A 21,847-nucleotide genomic window follows, 5' to 3' on the forward strand; every position below is an offset into this window, starting at 1 on the left:
ACCTGACTCTGCTCGGCCAAGATCACTCCATCCTGGTCATCACGAATGATGGGTACCTCATGGCGGATCTCACGATGCTGCGGGGGTGCCTTGCGGTAAGGCTTCTTTGACGGAGCTGTGCTCGACATCCTCCCACCTGCGTGATTCCGAAAGCGGGTTACCTACCAACAGCAGAAAGTGCACAGAAGAGAGTGTCACAGGCGCTCCATCGAACCCTAGAAGTAACCCAGCAGGAATTCAGCTCCCCTGGAGTCCCAGAGCAGGTCCCCATGCAGAGTATTAATAGAGGAAGGAAAGGATGTGGCCACAAGCCTTGAGCGGCAGCTGCAGGAGAGGGAGCAAAATAAGAGGTGTCCTTCTCCCAGCCAGTGAGAGCAGAGAGCTGGCACATCCTCTCCCCCCCTCTATACGCGCTCACTCACGTAGTTTGTGTGTGTCCAGATTATATATAGCAAACGAGAACAGACCTCACAGCAGCATATTGATTAGGCTCTTTAGGAAAGGCCTTTTCCAATATGGAAAGTGCAAGCCTTACAGGCAGCAGTGACAGCTGGAGCAGGAGTTATTGATCATGTGCTGTCACTGTCAGCAGGGACTATGTGGGAGGAGACTCCAGCCATTAAAGAGCTCAAACCCAGAAGTTTTTGGCTTACACTGGAACACCAATGGAGAAGACCACAGGAGGCTTGTCAGGAGGAGATACCATACCATTACAATTGCTTACTTATGTCAGAAAAGACAAAGACCACCCCCAAGTCACAGGTGGCATCAAATTAGGGGGAAATGCCATTGACACTGATACCTAAGGCCAGATTTTGCAACATGTAGCAGTACCACTAGCAGAAAGACCAGATTAATCCCTTTACCCCAGCTGCGCTGGGCAGGATTCTTCCTGCTGCAGGAGTAGTAGTAGTACAAGAGCAAAAAATGGGGTAGAAGGAAAGCAACTATCTTGTATACATGGAAGAATCTCCTTCCTTTCCACTTTGGGACTGCAGCAGTGGGCAGGAAGACTTCCCCCCAAGCAGCCAGGATTTCAGCCACCCTATTGGACACAAGATAGCTCAGAGATGCCAAGCAGTCCCTGCAGAGCCCAATACCAGACTTTCCCCAATGACAACATATGCATCGTTCATAGTCACCCTATATTTGGGGTAAGCACCCACTTGTCCTTCCCTTTCCCTTGCTGGATCCTAACCTGATCAAGCCTAGCGTCTCTGATATCCTCAGCACCTGACCTGCAGCACTTCAAAGTGCAGGACCTGCCTCAACTCAGATCACCCTCTCCTCTCTTCTACAGGCAGGGCCATTTGACTCCCATTCACCTTCAAGGCAGTCAATGTATACCACTGGGTCAGCAACCTAGCAGACTTCACTTGCTTTGCGTTTTGGCCAGTGGAGTTTTAGAAGTTAAGTGTCTAAATGGAGCCCCAAGAATTCTCTCCAATTCTTAACCACTCTTGCCTAGCTGCATTTTCTTGACACTTAGAATTCTGAGTCCCCTGGGATGACTGGCAAGTGTGAGGTGTATGCACCAAGCACAGAGTGGCTCCAAGCTACAGCAGGCTTTACACTTCACAGGAACATTTGCAAGTTATCTTCCACTCTGCTAAAAACACAGGCTCACAAAAGTTTCTCACACCTTTCCACAGACATGAGCAACTTCCTAGGACTAACTTGTAAATCTCCACCATCAGAATGCTAGAAAGTCCCCCTTGCTGCAGTCATTCCCTCAAGGTCCTTTCTCCTAAAAAGACTCAAGTAGGTGAACAGAACTCTAATACTTTAGAAAAATCACATCCAGCATACCAAATGCACTTTCCATTGCATCCCCAAGCAAAACAGATGGGTCTGGCTTGCTGGGAAGACATTTCTCTTCTTGAAAGAAGAATGCTGAAATCCTGACCAGAAGCATGATTGTCAACACCCCACCATCAAACAGGTGATCTAGGGGACTCTTCTGTCAATTCCTGCCAGGCTAAGGACAGGAGATGTGCATGGAGATATTCCAAGCTGAAATCACAATCATTTCGTTAACCCACAGAGACCTCAGCACTTACCAGCCTGGGCTCAAATTCGAAGCCTCATGAAGCAGGAACACTCACTCAAGATGCCCTGAAGAAGAGAAACAAATAGCTTAGCATCCATCAAAACAGCCAGTTTGAAATCTCACCCCATAAATATATAAGGAATAGGGAACATTTATAACCAACAACGATCCGATGGTCATCTCACTCCTCATACCTGCCCCAACCCACATCAGATCTTCTGAAAGTAAATGAAATTACTTAGGATAGGTGGGCCACATAGCCCAGCAAGAGCTGGAAAGGCACCTGGCAAGGACATGTCCAAAGCACTCAGGCAACTGGGACCACACAAACTCAAAATTCATGAAGCAACAGCCTCAAGGGAACCTTGGTTCCAGGAAGGACTAACAAACCTCCTGTGAAATGGGACCCTCCCAGCTAATCTTCCCTGCTACTACAGAGGGATGCTAACTGTGAAGCCTTTAGTACAGAAGCTTGGTAATGCTAACAATTACCTCACTTGTCCTTTTAAATCAATGCTTCTCACCTACAAATGAGCCAGCAATTATCAGACTCTTGTTTGAGCCAAAACATTACCTCCTTATGCCTACAGCTGTGATAACCCACACCTCCATGAGAGAGGAAGGCAAGCTACTCTCTGACTTCCAGCAAGCAGCATGCCATGCTCTACCTTACTGCTAACAGACTTCTGTAAAATAGTGTCCAGCCAACCAGGGATACAATACAAGTTCAGAAACAACCTGCCTCTCTGTTCAAAGCCCAGGGTACCCATCACTACAAGAAGAGAACTGGGGTGATCTGGGAGCCAGCTGTAAGAACATAGCTCAGTGGCCATCACTGCCACTGGCACGAGAGAGACTGCATTGGCACCTTCCCTTCCCTGATGCACTTCTGCTGCTGTGCTGGTTTTTCCCTGTCAATGGCACCAAGTCCTGGAAGGCAGCACAGGAGCACAGGGTGTGGAGCAGTTGTACATACACTGGGAGAGCCAGACTGAAGGTGAATGGCACAGACAGGCAACCAGGACCACGCAAACTCAAGCTTTGCCAAAACAAACTGAAGAGGTGCCCTAGTACTGGCCCTGCCCCAACAAGCTGTCTGGTCCCTTTCATTGCTACAATGCTATAGTCAGGTCTTGACTAGCACAGGAAAAAAACAGCTTCACTACAGCCTAACTGCTCTGTGGGGAAAACTGTACAGGGGGAGAAAGAAAGAGAGACGGAAAACGTGCACCTCCAGGAAGGAACCAGGCCAGCATAGTTTGAATCTGCTTTTCCATCAACTCCCAGCAGGAGCTCATTCATCATCAAGGCAAAACCACCAGCCACATGGGCTGGCAGACAAGCAGAGGCTTCCAGGAACAGCTGCATCCATGGGTCCATGCAAGTTTCCACTGCAGAGGTGTCAGAACGAACATGCCAAAGGCCTCCCTGTCTCTCGGCACACAGATCCTCAGGCTCAAACAGGACTGTCCTGCTTCCTACACCAGAGCCAGCAACTATGCTACCTGCCATCTCACCCCACCTACCTGGAAAAGATACCAGGATTTGAAACCTACCCTCACGATCTGAGAATTTCCAGAGACACTTAAATACTCACAGTGCCTCCAGGCAACTTTCCCTCAAACAAGGACTTACAGATCCAAAGTGATGACATGTCCAAACATTTCTGGCCACTTGTCTCCAAATCAGCTCTTCCCTGTCAGCACCCAGCAGCATCTGGCCAACAGCTCCTGAAACACGAGAAAGGAAACTTGGTGTCAGTCACCTCTCAGCACAACACATGGAAACAGACAGGCATGCGCAGAGCAACTCACAGCCAGGTGCCAGGGCAGGAGTCAGCAGCAAACTGCTGCAGCATCAGGCTACTATCTAATGCCAGGACTCTCCAGTGAAATAAGCCCCTTGTCTTCACTGTGTCCCAGAAAAGGAAGGTCTTTTAACCATCTCTCCACTGAGTGGGATGCCTGTGCAGACCAGTAACTGACCTCTGAAAGGCAGCTGTTTTTTCTAGATGGCTTCAGGGGTCACTGCTTCCCCACCTGCATTCTTGTCCAACACCAGGAATCCAGCCTCTGTCATCCTGCTCCAGCCACCCTGCCACACCAACCTAATTTTGTTCTGCAGACTTCCCTGCGCTGAAAAGCACAGTTAAGCCCTCCTTGCCTACAATACCTGAGTATCCTTTGCTACCACAGAGAGAGAATCCCAAGATGGCTCAATTCATCACACCTCCATTCAGAGAGGAGCAGATACTCTCTGCAGAATAGACGGACCTTGTGCTCCAAGGCAGAAACAGATATAGGTAATACCCAGAAATAGAAGGCAGCACTAATTCTGCTCACCACGTTATTGACAACAAGCTCCTCAGAGAGAGGCTTGTGAAGTCCACATTCTGACTACCCTAGAGAAGCTCAGCTTTAGCCTGGAGCTACAGCAGGAAGTAGCTCTTCAGCTATTCTAATTAGCACTCTTATAGAACAGAAAACTTAACCTCTTGGTTCCTTTTATCTGCCCTTTCCATCCATCTCTGTTCCTTAACATTCACAGTCTTCTTCCTAGCAGGCTATTGTCTGCAGTAGCTCCAATTCTACTGTCTTCTAGCTACTACCCACTGTAGTCTCATTTCTAAGCTCACTGAATTCTAAGCTAACTGACCAAAGTTACAGCTTCACTGGAATGGCTCATTGATGGCTGCAAGGCTTGGGCTCACACTGATCAGCATCAGCAATAGTCACATCTTCCAGGCAAACAGACATGAACACACAGTCAGAAGACTGCAGTGGAAGCCTAACAATTTGCTTTGTTAATGCATAAAGCTGAGGATTCCTCCACCCTCTCACAAGGACAAAACACACACAACCTCTTTCCTCTTCACAGTGAGGGTGTGCAGCGACAGTGACTGAGTGCAGCTGCACAGGCAGTATACAAGCTTGACTCTAGCTGTTTTTACCAGAGAGCTTCCCTCAGTGTAAAATCCACTTGCAGAGCAGCTATGTTCTCTGTGTGATCTCAGAAAGGCAAAACCTTTACCACACGCCAGAAACAGATGTGATTTAGCACAGAATTGCTTAAGACTATTCTGTACAGGGCCCACAGAACTAACAGCCACTTGGCTTGCATGCAAAACCACAACACTACCTGTTAGCATCACTTTGCCTCCAGTAACAAGGAAGAGGTCCATAGCATACAAAAAATGGTCCAAAAAGGAACCCTTTGGACAGAAAGGGAAAGCACAAAAAAACAAAAACCAAAAACCAAACCAAAACAAAAAACCCAAACAAACAATATTTGTAGGCACCTACTGCCTTCCTGATACTTGGCAAGTCCCTTGAGGGCTGAGGTAGCTAATACATAGCTTTGGTTCTAGGATGCACACAGTCCCTGCCTGCTTGCTGTTGCAGTAGCTGAACATTCCGTGCAAAGAAGCAGAGGACTTGCAGTGTTTTCCTCATCATCACCTTCTCTTGTGTTGCCTTTTCTGACCTTACAAAACAGCCTGCTTACCAGTGTTCAGGGCAGCAGTCTCCCTTCCTCAACAGAAAACAGGTGATTATATTGCAGACAATGTTTCTTATTTCAGGCGGTGTCATCTTTCCAGCCTTTTCCTCTTAAAAGCAGCATTTCTTTAACCTTGCTTTTTATTCAGGAAGATAAACTTGTGTGACAGAGAAATACATTCCATAACACAGTCACAGTCACATTTGTTTCTAATGCAACACTACAGAAACATTCACTGGCTATCACAGAGTCAGTGTACCCCCAAAAATTCCAAATGCAATACCCACATGTAAAAAAATGCTGTTACTGTCCTGTGCCATATATCTGATCACCACAGCTAACACAGAATTTTCACTCTGTGTGGGCCAACCTATACTCCAAATGCATATCCAATACAGCTCATTGGCACATCCTGCTTTAGGAGGCAACAGTGTCTGTTCACTGGCATCATGAGAAGCAAAAGCAAGAGAGATTTGTCCAGTTGCCTTCCTGTGCTTACGGATAGAGGCAACCTTAGCCTCCATGTGTCTCAAGCCAGACTATGTGACAAGCTGCTGCAGTAAGCCTGATCAAGACAACTAATCAGCAAGATGAATGATTCAATAACTGCATCAAGAGGTCTTGTCCAGGACAGACAAACAAGCTGTGTGAAGTTAAAAGCAGCACCTGTAGACTGCTGGTGGTGAGTACAATGGAAAAGGACTGCAAGGTTATTAAAGGACACTTTAACATTTAATGAGCGAGATCTTTTCATTCAGAGAAGGCATCTCAATTAAAACTATGTTCAGATCCATTCTGCTGCTGGCTGTTTTGAAGCTCATTTTAAAATAAAGGGGTGACGCCTCCTAGGGCGGGAACTTGCATCTCAGTTCTGCTTCTACGTTAATGCTCACGATTCAGATCTGAGTAATAGCATTATAGTGACTCTTGGATTAAAATTGAGTTTCAGGAGGATTATTGCTCATTCCTGCTTTTCCATACCAATTAACCTTGACTGTTAGGCAGAAACCTCTGTTCCCTGCATGGGAACAATTTCAAGAGCTATCAAGAAAAAGGGATCAGGCTAGCTGTTGAACAACAGTCCATGTAACAAGCCCTACTTAACACCTAACATATTTCCAAAGAAAACGAAATCCCTAGACTCTACAGTCTTACATAGTTCTTGTTGAATGTAAATACCACCAGACATATCATGTGTCTGTCATACCCATCACACCCTACAGAAGTCTCTTAAAAGTAATCAGAATCACACTTTTCTTACAGTCCCACTCCCTCCTTCCATAATACAAAGATCCCAGTCCCCCTAATTCAGTTGCACTCCATATCCTTAAGTATGCATTTAATTATCTATTCTTTTTGCTGTGTTAAGAGTAGCTTAGCTTCCCTGTTTTATAAAAGCCAGGACAGATCAGCATTGCCCAAGAAGCACTAACATCGTGTCGTGGTTTAACCCCAGCCAGCAACTAAGTACCATGCAGCCGCTCACTCACTTCCCCCATCCAGTGGGATGGGGGAGGAAATCAGGGAAAAAAAGCAAAACTCCTGGGTTGAGATAAGAACGGTTTAATAGAACAGAAGAGAAGAAACTAATAATGATAATGATAACACTAATAAAATGACAACAGTAGTAATAAAAGGATTGGAATGTACAAATGATGCACAGGGCAATAGCTCGCCGACCGACACCCCACCAGTCCCCGAGTGGCAATTCCTTGCCCCCCCCACTTCCCAGTTCCTAAACTAGATGGGACATCACATGGTATGGAATACACCATTGGCCAGCTTGGGTCAGGTGCCTTGGTTGTGTCCTGTGCCAACTCCTTGTGCCCTGGCTGGGCATGAGAAGCTGAAAAATCCTTGACTATAGTCTAAACAATACTGAGCAACAACTGAAAACATCAGTGTTATCAACATTCTTCGCATGCTGAACTCAAAACATAGCACTGTCCCAGCTACTAGGAAGACAGCTCTATCCCAGCTGAAACCAGGACACATCGCTAACATGTAACTGGAATAGAACGCAACAGCTGATTAACATCTGAACAGGAACAGGACAGGAAGCAAAGGACACGAATCCAATCCCCAGAAGGAATGTAAATGGCGAATAAAAATACCCAGGGGAGATTCTGACCAGGAAATGAACACTAGCTTTCTAATGCATATAAAAGCACAGAACCACCTTTAATGGCTACATCTGAAATCGCACAAGAACCAGCTTGGCAAAAGGTCATTTGCCAAGTTACCTTTAGTACTGACAGCTACATCGGGGGCTAATGACAGCTTCTCATCTGGAAATGCTGACACACCAGAAGCCTGTTGAGTTTGTTTAGTGATCCTGTTAGCTTGATCTCTAGTTTGTTCAGTGATCCTTTCAACTCTCACAAGGTGGTTTAGGCTACAAAATTCCAGAGCTTCTTTGTCTTTGCACCTTGTGTTTCATGTCCTTCCCCACTCTGTCTTCTTACCTGTGTCCTTTTAAGATCTTCCATGGGAAGACTTTTGGAGCATGTTTCTCAGATATTTAAAGAGATGTATACTAGGCCATTAGAAAACAACTGATGGAGATCAGGAGAACTCTCTAAAGTTCCTGAAAATAACTGTCTGGGGCCCTGACAGAAAAAGCAAATCTTGATACTCTTTAACAACATGTATCTGGCAAAAAGCTGGTAGATCACATGAGGGAAATCTGGGAGCCATGGCCTTAAACTTTCTCAAACACAAGCTAGGGAACAGCTACAGCAAGCAAACATTTGAAGAGAAGTGAAGGAGGGAGTGGGTGAACATTTCTGTAGAAAATCAATACGTAGGAATTCCCTTCCCAGACCTCTGTCAGCTCCTCTGCTGTGTAGGAGGGGAAGAAAAAGGAGGGAAAAAAAATCATACATAACCTTCCTAGAGCATAAAATCAAAAGGCATTTGTCTAGGACAAGGTCAGAACAGCTTAAATTCTTCAACCACTGAGAATCAGACTCTCAGCCCCTGTAAGTATTCCCTAAGTCTCATACAACACCCAGCAATTAATAACAGCAGCCCTCTTGTTTCAGCCTTTGGTTTCAGAAGTTCTGCGAAAACTACAGTCTCTAGCTCCTCAGTGCCAGGGACTGAAGGTCACTGAGCCATCCCTCTAGCAGAGAATATAGCAATGCTCCATTACTGCCACCTATATACTTGCCTCAATACACTCTCTAACAGATCCCCTCTATATGAGTTGCAGTGACGCACAGATGGTTAACACACTATGCAGCATATACACAGCCAGACAATGGAGCAGAGCATGTTATTTACATTATTTACAGAGGACAGATGGACAAGCTATTGCAGTGAGCCAGCCTACAGACCATCTGCAATGTTGAGGAGGCATTAAGTCCAGCTCTGATGCTTGCAGGTGCTGAAATTTCAAGCTCTGCCTAGCTGCAGTAAAGCCCAGCTCAAACCTGCTCAGCCATCTGAAATCTTTTGAAACCTTAAACATTTGCCAAAGTTTTGAGATGTTGCTTTTGCTGCAGACACAGCACACTAACCAAGTGTGCAGGCACTTTTATTGGCAGGCTGAGGAGGAACCTTAAAATAAATAATATTTCAGGGGTTTCACATCTATTCTAGACAAGAAAAAGCCTAATTTATAAGAAGGAGCAATCTACTTTAAACAAACACTATGGCTAAGAACAACCAAGTTGTACAAAGGCTTGCAATGATCAGTTCGCCCATCCTCCTCCAACATGCACCACAACAGGCTCTTTCATTCCACGATCACATGGCTGCAGCCAAACATGACACACTGTTCAGCAAGTAATAAAAAGGATCAGCTTTTTCCCCAAGGTCTTGTCTACATATACACTGTACTACATTAAATTGACTTAGAAAATAATGTTAAGCTGTATAACCCTCCTGGGTAAATGTTCTTAATTCAGTTTAAGAGCACTTTACATTGAATCAACTTAAATTAAATAGATAGATACAAGATGCAAACTAAATTAAGGATGCCTATACAAGAATGCTGCACTAATATAATCACAGCTGTTGCTAACCTGATTAAGTTAAATCAGTACAACTTTCCTGCAATGGCAAAATCCTTGCCATATTGAAGTTACCCCTTTTTTTGCCTTTTTCTACTTCCAAAGAAGGTTTTGCTGGGTTTTATGGTGATTTTTTTTTTCTTCCAAAAAACCCAGAGTGACCTCTCTCTCTCTCTCAGAATCAATATAAGCTAACCACACTACACAAGGTATATTAAGGTATTAAAGGTATTGACATTTATATGACTTGAAAGTTTTACTACTCCTATGCCAATTAAAAAGCATAATAATGCTCAGACCAGCATGGCGTAACATTTTCTATACTCTCCCCAAGCAAGAGGGGAATTATGACCACAAATATTTGCACCGTACTCTGCTTTCCATACACCCACGCAGCTTTGGCTTGCTGATGTCCAACATACCTGGAGCAGTTCGGACACCAGGAAGACAAGGTTCCCCACTCGCTCATTCCTAAGGGTATGGCTCACCAGCAGCTTACCTGAGCAAACTAGAGTGTGGAGTTAGCGAACATTATCTAACTGCCCCCAGGCATGGTCTTATAACTGCCCCTCTTCCACCAAAATACGAGGTTCTCTTGCTAACTGTGGGGTAAGCACATACACAAAACAAGCCTGAGTTCACAGACCTAACGTGCTACAAATCCATACTCTAAAATCACCTCATCTCCTCAGTTCCCACAGCATTTCCCCTTGAAACATATTTGTCAAAATTAAATTTCAGCAATTCTAAAATTACAGGGGTTTTTTCCATTCTTCATTCAAAACTATCTGAACTGTTCTTCCTGAATATCAAGACTTACTCTTAATTCTTTTGGTACTCTCACTTTCATCTCTACCTGCTTCTTCAATCAGGTCTCTTCAAGCTCACTCCAACCTTCCTCACAACCACCACCCTTTCCTCACTGCTGCCTTCTACCGCTGTCTCTGAGCTACCATACACAGAACTAACTTCCTCTTCAGTACAAGTTTTCCATATTCAGCATGGAAAGACAATAGCAAGAATCCTCTCAAAGCCCCTTGCAGAGAACTAAATCCCTCACTGGCCTGCAGAAACTAAATTGTGCCACAACTCTGAACAACGTGGTGAGCTGTCACTTCAGCTGAGCACCAACAGCAGCCGTGAAATCAACCAGAGTTGTAAGTCCATTTAATTTATTATTTTTTTGAAAGACCTATTTTGAAGCCCTGATCACATGGCAACATGGGCTGTAGGTACACAAAGGAGTTCAGTTGCTAAGGGAACCACACTTCCACATTTTCTGTTTTACAAGATTTAAATTTCAACTCTCAAAGGGCTGCAGGCACATTTTTGCAATAAACTGTTTGGTCCCGAGTCTCAGATTCACACTGGTAGCTTCTAGTAATTATAAGGTTATGTGGCCCCACACCAACTCTAGGATTCATGCTCACCACAAATATATGCAATGAGGAAGGCAGGAACAATTTCCATTCCATAAGTAAAGAAATTGAGGCACTAGGAGAAAAAACAGCTTTGTGCACTATTTTTGGACATAATTCCATGTTAAAGAAAAATAGCCTCAGCTGTCATAAGAAAGGAACTGCAGGAAAATTCAGCAAGACAGCCTTATTTCTTCTACCTAAAACAAGAGTGATCTGGGATAGAAAAGAGAAAGAAAGTGTGCATGAGCTAAACACCTACCTGACAGCAATTGTGTTGAATAGCCTGCAATTCTTTATAAGTACAAGTAAAGCAGCAACCCTGATCCAGTAGTAGGAGAACAATATTTGTACTATACTCAATTCTCTCTGCTGCCGGGGTTTAATCCCAGCAAGAACCGTTTTGGTTTAATTAGCTTTTCCCTAGCAGATGGTCAGATGTAAGAGGCAGAGAGTGGTACTGGCTTAACTGTTGGGTGATTGTGCTGCTGCATCTGTAGCTGAACAGTTAAGCATGTCCAGGAGTCCAGCTGTAGTTTGCACGACACAGTCCGTCTCTGCCATTAGCCAAATGTCAGCTTCCTCTTTCTCCAGATTATGTATCAGTCGGAGGCACTACCCAAAGGCAGACAAACAACTAACAGGCAGTCTCACCACCATCCCCTTTCTCAGACAAAACCCTCAAACCTTGATCAACTGAAAGTCCCTCTTTCTTTGGTGACAGAAGCACATTCAGAAGCATTGCCATGGAAACTTGAGCCATCCTCTGTGCTATTCATCAGAGAAGATCTTCTAGCACAGAAATATTTTATGATCTCTACGGCACTGAATACAGACAGCAGTCAGTGTAACGAAGTAAAATTATAGACTCCAGCATTGTGTGAGGATAGCAGTGGGTCATTCTTCAACCAAGCCGCCTGATCCTCCCTCCACCTACAATGAGCAATAGCTTGTTATAAGCTGGCAGGGAAAAGCAGTGTAGCAGTGGGAGAAACAGAAGTGGTGTTAGAGGAATAAACCTATCGAGCCAAAGGGAGAAAAGGGAAAGGGGTTCACAGTCTTTTCCCAAAGCTGGTCACATCCTGCCACTTTCCCTTCCCTGAGGTTACGAGTGATGTTACTACCGACTCCCTTGCAAAGCAGGATTCCTACCAGGCACAGATGCCTCCCACTTAACCCAAGCCACAGCCACTTTTTACTTTGCAGACCACATCAAGTATTCCCCATCGACTTCCACTCAGCCTCTGTACCCAGGCACGGTGTGGAGTGTTAGAGCACCCACACCTACACACTGGCAGTAGTCGTCTCAACAGGCCACAAAGGCAGAACAAGGAAAGGAGACGGCTTTCAAAAACATGCTTTGGGCCTAGCAGATTCAGAGCCTGAGCCAAGGGCAGGAACAGGCACAAAACTTGTCTCAACTCTGTAAACAATAGAGCAGCACGGCTCCTGAAGCAGAATGTAACCCTGGAGCATCTCTTTTTTGTGGTGTGGCCCTGTACTTAATCTGCCTCACTTCGCCTCATTTGGGGTTTTTTTTAAGATTTTTTTTTTTAAGATTTTTTTTAATGATTCCCTTAGTCTTCAGCACCATTGAACTGCTGAGAGATTTTATTCTGAGAGTTCAGTCACAGATATATAACACAGTTTAATCCAGCTTAGGAAAAACAAACAGATCCACCCAGCCATCTTTCATTGGTGACCTGTATAAAGCACGCAACTGGCTATGGCTCTTCTCTCTCCATTCACCTGGGCTCCTGTCAGTCCTTTTAACAGCAGGATCCTAACCACAGCAGAGGGGACCCACACCTCCACCCCCTGCCCTACAGGCTGCACATGAGGAGGCTGCCTGTCACCAGCAGTCACATGCTGCACTGCTTGTCTTTCTGTATATGCTGTATTGTACGTCCTAGGTTCACCTTCCTCCCTTCGGGGGGATAACCACCGATGCCCCACCTGAGAACAAGCAGGGTTGCTTCAGCTCTTCCCTCAGATACAACCCCTCCTCCAGGCAGAGTCAGAGCTCTCATCAACCATCTCCTTCCACATTTGTCATCATTCCTAGCACCAGTGTTGTTTTTCAGCTGGAGCTAATAATGAGCATAAATTGTCTCAAGGGGCAATTGCAGCAAAGGCCCAAGACTTTAGTTTTACCACAAGGTCAGCTTGTCCAGACTAGCACTGCATCCCCTGCCTGGCATTGCTCTTGTAAGACTGAAATGCCTCATCTTTACCACCATTATCCTTTGGGATAGCATAAGGCCGTTAATTATTCTGAGGTTAAGGAAAAACATCTCCTTTTTAGCAGTGAAGACAAGTTGCTCACCTCCACAGGACTCCTCCCTGTAAAGCCCCTGTAAGTAAGCTCTATGCAGCTCTTCAGAGAGCAAGCTGGGAATGAGAGATAGTTGAGCTGCAAGCAAAGTCGCCTATCCTCAAAGGGGCTCTAACTGAGAGCAGAGGATGATCGGCCTCAGATATCCTAAAGAAAGCAAACCATCATGTTCCAGGTACTTTTTCTTTTTTTTTGGTCAAATGTCAGACTAAACCACTCTAAGAACTAGCCACTCACTGCTCATCTAAGGGCAAAGACCATGGACAAATGCCAGTGTATAGCCAGGCAGATGTTGCAAAGATAAGGTGTTTGTCCAGTGCCAGCAGCAAGCTGTTTGCTCATGCCTTCAGCTTCATGCAGTTGCACGAGCTTAGCTCTACAGAGTCCATGACTCTGGACTAAGGAATGTCTCAACTGCAGAAACACCAGCTGTGCTGCCGGCTCAAGGTGCCCCAGAATCAGACCAATTCCCAGTTTTACTGTCCAGCCGTCGCCCTGCTTTCTGCTCCCTGTCCCACCAGGGGGAGATCTAGCTACTTGGTGAGGGTTACTGCTGTAGCCGGAGGAGTGCATCTCCCCAGCAGAGGTGTTTGGGACTAGACAGTCCTGTCCTACACAAGACACTCAGTTCCTACACTGTCCTGAAGGCCAGCAGGGAAGCCAAAACAAGGAACTAGTCACTTTCTCTCCACAACATATTAAAACTCACTGACAGGAAACAAAAAGGCCAAGAATCAGCCCTCCTTTCTCCTTAGCCAATGTCACATCCATTTCGTTCCAGTTCCCTTGCTCCCTTGCTGGCAATCAGAAAGCAACAGCAGAAGCAGTATTTAATCTTAAACAAGACCTCCATTTTTGCAGCTATAGCCTATATCGCACAACAAAGCTGAAACACCCAATGATCATACACACTTAAATGTTCTATCAACATCATTCTACACAATCCATTTTTAGACTCACTTATATTTTGCTACACCTCACATTGCCACTGGCCATGTTGTTGAATTTGGCACTGCAGAACAGGGGAAGGAAAACAAAGATTCAGGCAACACACTTTCTCGTCAACACCCAAGCCCCAAAAGTCAGGTATGGAGTCAGTGGCAACTAGCTTGAAATAAAACGCACAGTTTACATGAAATCAAGAGACAAGAGAGCCCAATGTGAATAATTTCCAAAGGTTTCACAATGGTAAGAGTCTTTTGCAACAAGTAACATTCCCCTAATCACCCATCATTGAGGTCCTGCCTTGAAAAGTGATACATCCTTCAAGAGAGGGTGGCACAGATCTGTCTGGTAACAGCAGCTCTGCAGCAACTGACCCACAGACTGTGGCAACAGCTAAAAAGCAAAAACTATCCTATAAAGCCAGAGCACTTCTGAGAGCCAATTCTTTCATGCCAGCTATTGTCTAAGATAGCAGTAGGGAGGTCTTCTGCGGAAGACTAACTTTAATATATAAATGACTGACAGGTCACAGAATTTCAGGCTGCTAGAAATTGCCAGAAGGGAAACTGCAAGTCCCAAAGATCAAAGCAAACTGGTAATGAAGTCAACAGCCCAGGGCTTATGAGGACACAGAAGATGCTCTGCTGTTCTTTCCACAAGCCTTGCCTACGGGCTACAGATACTGACACTGCCAAAAGGGACCATGTTTCCTTGTGTTAGGCAAAATGAAAGACTTGCATAACAAGGACAACAATGGCTTGCATGATAGGGGCATAGAAAACTAGTGACCGTTTCTCACAGACATTGTGTCAAGGATCCCAAAATAATGCATCTGCATCCTGATCTGCCATCCTTCACCAAGCTTCCCGTCCTCATCTCTTGAGGTACCAGCCAGAAAAAGGAAGCTTTTCCAGAAGAAGCTGGAGAAGTTCAGCTGCAGCACATATGTGTAAGAACATTTACACACTGACTGGGGGAAGCACTCTTGCCCAGGGTTAAATCCCAGAGCCATTCCATCTCCAGGCAGACATCTCACAGTTTGTACTGAGCAGGGCTTGATGGCATGAGCCACCCCATCATCTACTGATTGCCAAGAGCACACAGGCTGCAGAGGGGGATGAGCCAACCTTAATTGGCCTTATCAGTGTAAATTAAACCCTACAACACACCCAAGCAAACAGCCAGTTCCTTTGGAGGAGCAGGCATGAGTTATTTTGCTGCAGCTATAAAGGAAACATTGCTGCTAGGACATGCCCCTGGAGTGACTGTGCGGCTCAGCTCTCCTGCTGCATTCCTGGGGTTGTTTAGCATGGACTCAGCTCCAGCCATTCCACAAGCAAAAAGTCTGAACCCTGAATGCCATCTGCAGACAAGCCAGGCTCCACCTCCTGCATGCCTGCAGGCTACCAGGTGTGGCCAGGAATGGCACAAGCTACACACTAAACACACCTTTGATGTGGAGCTGAAAGCATGTAGCCAGGGGGCATGAACAGCACGCCACCCGCTGCTGTGCTGACTCCCAGTGCAGGAATGTGGCTGCGACCACAGGCCAAGGAAGGCAAACACACTGCATTCCTCACCAGGCAGGGAAAGAAAACAAGCAGCAAGCCCACACACCCACCACACTGACACCCGCCATGCTCCCCACACATGCCAGCCCTGCCACTGCCAGGACCCCAACAACAGCTTCAGCTTTAAACTCGTTTGTGGGAGAGTCCTCGAGTTCTCCAGGCAACTTCCTGAGCCATGGGGCAAGAGAAACAGAGCAAGGCAGGAGAGTTATCAACTGGGCACACAAGCCATGGGGAAGGGAAAAGCCACCACCAGGGCTGGGAAGTAACCACGGGAAGTAACCACGTTCCAGGGCAGGAACAGCCTGGGAAGGGAACTTCCCTGACTTTTCATATAAGACAAAGGGCAAACGTAACACTGAGATTTGTTGAGCTGAGGGGGCACAGCTGAATAAGAAGCTGACTTTGGGCATCAGGGGTGCTTGGAAGGATCCAGGCCTTTTTCCACCCCCAGGGAACCACTCTACCTTAAGTCAAGCAGCTTCTCTGAGATGCCGACACTTACTCATTACCCAAAAATCCTTCTGTAAACACTGTCCCCACTGCCCACAGAAACAGATCTGATCTTCATTGTACATTATTCTCCCCCTACAGCATTGACACCTGGTCACTTACATGATCAAGAGAAGAGAGACTCAATGTACAAAAACCCAAGACATCAGGTAACCTCTCATCTCAGAACCTCACTATTTTAGTCATGAACAGACTCTATGCTCTAGTTAGAAAAAACCACTACTCCTCCTTTGTGCAGCACTCCTGCAAATCCCAAAGCTTTCCAAAGAATTCACAGTTCCCAAACATGAAGTTACTCTGAAATGAAAAAGATGAGGATGCATCAGGAGGTGAAGTTGTCAGCAGCATTCTCAAGTCCATGAGAGGAAGGCTGTATTCTGAATCCCCCACATTCTGAATCTGCACTTACTTTGTGTAATACAACTAAACATCAACCCACTCCTAAAAACCCATTGCCCAGAGCTAAGGGCCAACTGTGAGACTTAATAGGCAGTGTTCTCTCAGCACCAAGCAGGAAAGCCAACACTGTCACAAGCACTGTAGCAAGAATATATCCCACTTGAATCTACACCAATACCCAAACACTGCCAAAAAAAGAGCTTCTATCTGCTGTGCTTCAGAGTAGGTTCTGAACTTCAGCAAAGCACACGGATGTCAGAAAGGAGCAGGAGCAGGATTTCATAAGGCAAAAATGACAAACAGATATGGTAGAAGACATGTTCCCTTCTACTTTCCAAGAAGCAAAAAGCACACACACAGAGAGCACCCTATGCTGTCACTGCACAAAAGTGTCAGCAAATTCAAAGAGCACCCACAAAGGTCTAAAACACTGTAATCTCGGGGGAGCCTGGAAGGCAAAAGGTCAGTGTAGCCACAAGCTCCAGAAACATGCTGATGCATCTAGCAAGCTGCCGGAGCAGGGATGACTTATAAGGCTGTGGCCCAGCTGCTCCACACCCCACATGTGAATTTTAAGGCCCTCACTGAGGGGAATGGTCTGGTATTAGGTTAACAAGAACAGACCAGATGAGGTCCAGTAGACTTTCCCATGCCCGTTAAAATTCAAGGCCTCAAGCTAGCTACTCCCTTCTAAGCCAGTAAGGTAAGCTGCTGCATTAGCTCCAGTACTCTAAAGAAAGAGGCATGAAAGGCCAGATTTACCAATAGATTTATATCCAAAGATATAAATAGAAGCCTGGCAGGATTTACAAAAGCACCCAAACAGATTAGGTGTCTAAATCACTGCATGCAGGAGAAAGGGCTTCTCCACTTCTAACCACTCCATACCTCTCCAACCCTAGCCGCCAGAAGAAAACCCATTTCAGAGAGGACAGAAGCCCCTGCTGCTCTACGGGTTGCCAAGGGCCATCCCTGTGCAATCCACTTCAATGGTGACAGCACCCAAATTCCCACAAGTCTCAACAGTGCAACCTGCAATGGCTGCAACTCTCGCAGAATGTAGGTCTGCCTATTTCCCAGAATAGGAGCTGCCTCTTCAGCCTCTTCTCTCCCTTCCCCCACTACATCTTTATTTTTCATAGACTTAATACTGTTTCAAGGTACAACCCTCATCCTGCCACGGGTGGGTGGGTGAGTGGGGGAAAGGGGCCCTTTATAATTGTAGTGTTGCAATCTGCCAGCCAGGCCAGGCAGCCTGTTCCCGCCTGCACTGTATTAAATACCTTATAACTGATTATACCCCCATGGGGCATGATTAGCAGTCTTCAGAGAACAAAGTCTACTTTCATAAGAATAAGAACAGACACGTACTGCTAACCTACTACACAGCTGGGCAGGTGAGGAAACAGGGAAAAAAAGGAGGGGGTGTGGAGGGGAAGAGTTAACTGCACTGCTAACTATTCTTTCCTTCCCTCCCCTATTGCAGTGTCTCTGAGTTGTGATTTCCACTACCCTGAATTGTTCCCCTCGGACCTACCCCAGAAGATTCAGGTAATGTAAGCCCATAAACAAACTGCCACCTGTGGAAGTCAGGCAAAGTCCTAATCTGGAGAGGTAAGGCCTTGAGGCAAGCAGATTGAGCTTTGCTCTGTGTGACAGCAATTCCCTTCACACCAGTTCCTAGGAAAAGGGAAGCGTGAATTTCAACAGCAGCATCAAAAACAAGTAAAAGGAGGGAAAGCTTGAAATACAATCACATACCCACACCCCTCTCTAACCTCTGTATGTATCTGGAAAGTCTATATAAGCAACAGCAAAACATCTAATTCAGTCTGGAGGTTAACAGCTCTCCAGAATCAGATGATGATTTTTTTCTTGTGGTGAGAGAGGCGACAGCAAACAGGAGGAAAGCCCTCTCCACCCGAAAGAGATAATAGGGATCCCCAAACATACACAGCCCATATGCATTGCTGCAACAAACCAGCCTGATGGAAACTTAGCCAATCTGACATGAAATGACCTACAACTCATTAGCAGGTGCCTTCCAAATCTCAAATGCCCACACAGCCAGCCACAAACATATTCGGTGCTATCTGGCCTCCATCTCAGCAAAACACAAAGAATCAAACAGACTATAAAGCCTTTCACCAAAAGGAGTAAGAAAAACGGAGGCAACTCCTAGGCTCAAACAAGCCTAGGATGAGCCCTTCCAGCTACTCTCCCCAAACCTATGACAGAGGAGATCAGAGCAGGAAGGTCCAGGAAAACATTTTTATTTCAGAGGGACACCTGTGCAGCAGCTTCAACAAAATAGTAAGAACCTTTCTAACTGTGGCATTTTGGAAACAAGTCACCTGCTTTACCCAGAGCCCACTGGCTTTGCCCATGGCCCTATGGAAACTCATGGTACAGTCTGGAAGCACTTGTGTTCAGCTGATGCATCTAGAAGGGGGCACCTTGCTGACACATTCCACCCACATTCTTACTCAACCCACCAGAGAAAGGATTTGTTGATGGAGACACCAACCCAGCTAAAGATGATCTACTTATATCTGCTTTATTCAGCAGCTGGTCCTTCAGTCAGCACATAGGAGGCATCTGAACTGTACTGTCTAGTCTCGTTTGTACAGCAAAATCTGCATGTTCTCTTTACTACAGAAAGACCTGAAGGCACCAACTGACTTCAGGCTCTGATGTACTCGACACTGATGTAAAAGCATCAATACATTTAGAGTTATCAAACAGATTGTGCTTCCAGGGTTTAGACAAACGGGAGGCTTCACCATAAACACAAGTTAGTCATTAGAAGCTCCAGAAGGTAATTTAAATTATTGCAGCCAGCACAAAAATAGTTTTACTTTGGGACTTGAAGTTGCAAAGCTGTAATAAATCCAAGTGACACAGTAAAACTTTTTATAAAAGCTGAAAATTAGTTGTGAAGCCCCAGACAGCCTTGTATATAATTTAATTCAACTACCATGGACTAGCAAAAGCGAAACCACTCTTCACACTGTAAAAAAAAAAAAAGGATCCAAAAACTCTATCATCCTTCAGCTCCTAGGAGGCAGAAATAGTCTGCTTGCATTTTGTATGTGTATATATATACACACATATAAAATACATAGAAATAATAAATATATAAATAAAATTAAAACCCCACACATCTAACAATAAATGGTTCAATCCCCCACCATACTGGGCAGCTATCAATCAGGCATCTTAGCTCAAATTGGAGCACTGCAATCCAATGCTCTCCCCTGGCTGCTGTACCCTCACAGATACCCTGCAACCATCCCCCATTCCCAGACTAAATTGCCTTCTACTGCAGAGCACTCCTGCTATTCCAATACCGGTATTCACCACCAGGGCAAGAGACCCTAATTTAGCCCCGCACGGGCCTTCTGCAAACTGCTAATCCCCAATACACAGCTGTTTTTCAAATGTACAGGCATGAGCAAACCATAAACGATTTATGGCGCGTGGCAGGAAGACTCCTGGCTCCCTGCGTAGGCGGGGTTTTGGGACAAGATCATGCTTGGACTAATGTTTATATTGCAAGTTGTCAGTTGGGTAGTAAATCATCTCTGGAGCTGCAGAGTAATACAGCTCTCCCCATCCAGCTGGAGCCTTGATGACATTGAATTCTGTTATAGCCATTTCAGATACACCTGGGGACCTATTTACAAAGGCATCATCTAATCAAGGAAAAATGGATACACTTATAAGCAGACTGTACAGAAATTCTGCAGCCTAGCAAGGGTGATTTGCTTTCAGGAATCAATCCACCCTGGTACGAGAAGCTTCCCAAAAATGACACACCGTACTAGCCCTAGAAATCAGATAGAGTGCCTACACAGACATCTACTAACACAGCACATTGCTAGCAAAATACAGTTATCTGAGAAAATCCTTCTGAGCAAAGTTTTAATTTCCTAGTATTTACATAACCATACTGCAAGCAATGCTTAGAAATTAAATTCTAAAAGTTCAAGAAATATATTTTGCATACTTTAGTGCATGAGACACTTTCTTCACAGAAAAATGAAACCACTTAAAGGTAGGATGTGAACTTGAAGTCCATTCTCAAGAAAGGTTACTTAAAGCAACTCTAATTTTAAACAAATATCCTGTCATTTTCCATTTTCTTTTCCCCCATTTGAAAGGGCTGTGCACACAATACACTGGGTATGGATCTCCGACAGCTAAAAGGGAAGGGGGAAGAGTTCTCAATAAGGAAAAAATAATAAATAAGAACACACAAGAAAAAACAGAACAGTAGAATTAACTGCAATCACATTTCAGTTGTGTGAGATAGACCAGATTTCAAGTCATCTCCCTAGAATATTTTTAACCTTCCCATTGGGCAGCAGCAGAGTCCTCACTAACGAACAGCAAAGCTGCAGTATGAAATCTCATTTAGGAGACAATGAAGCAAGGCATCTTTGGGAATCATATAGAGCTTGTGCAGCAAGATACATGCAGGTCTAAATGCAGTTACCCTGACTAGCATATGCTAAAATAATGGTCAAAAACCTTACTGCCACAATGATTATCCAATTATTATCTCAGGAAAATAACTTACACTCTTTTTGAAACAAATGCTAAAAAGTAAAACTCGCCTAAGGCTTTTTATGAGCCTAAGTATAATTCCCCAATGGTTAGAGAAACTACCTCATCTGTCCCTTTTGATTTCAGAACCATTCATGCATGAGTGTTAAATTAATGCAACCAGACAACTGAGACTTCAAACACAAGAGTAAGAAAATCCAGTTATGACTCCTACAACATTGTCAAAACCAGCTTTATCGCAGAGCGAAAACACAAATATAGAACTCAACCAAAGACATAGCAGTCACTGACCCATAGAAATCAGAAATTTAAACCAGTTCTCTCTTGCCACTAGCAGCAGGTCAGCTCCTCTGTGCCTAAAAGCCACAGAAAACCTTACTTTCCAATCCTGACCCATTTCACTTTCTCAGCATCACAAAACTTCTGTGAAAGTCAGTAACCCTTTACACACAGCCGTTACACCTGCCACAACAGGGTTATATTGTGCCCTAAAGCACGTGTTGTTCCCAGAACAGCCCATAGGGAGGGTATCC

The 21,847-nt window shown here is 45.1% G+C and overlaps 1 protein-coding gene across 2 annotated transcripts in view; it reads right to left on the reverse strand.

Moving 5' to 3' along the window:
- Nucleotides 1–21,847, reverse strand: part of TJAP1 (tight junction associated protein 1) — a 40,571-nt gene that overhangs the window by 13,371 nt on the left and 5,353 nt on the right. For both annotated transcript variants that reach the window (XM_049830991.1, XM_049830990.1), the window contains exons 3-5: nucleotides 3,686–3,780; nucleotides 2,061–2,115; nucleotides 3–161 (exon numbers count right to left, since the gene is read on the reverse strand). In XM_049830991.1, the coding sequence (XP_049686948.1) occupies nucleotides 3–128 (126 nt within the window). In that variant the 5' untranslated portion in view covers nucleotides 129–161; nucleotides 2,061–2,115; nucleotides 3,686–3,780. The remainder of the gene's footprint in view (nucleotides 1–2; nucleotides 162–2,060; nucleotides 2,116–3,685; nucleotides 3,781–21,847) is intronic.

Source organism: Accipiter gentilis, chromosome 28, assembly GCF_929443795.1.
Source record: "Accipiter gentilis chromosome 28, bAccGen1.1, whole genome shotgun sequence".
In the NCBI taxonomy this organism is placed as follows: Eukaryota; Metazoa; Chordata; class Aves; order Accipitriformes; family Accipitridae; genus Astur; species Astur gentilis.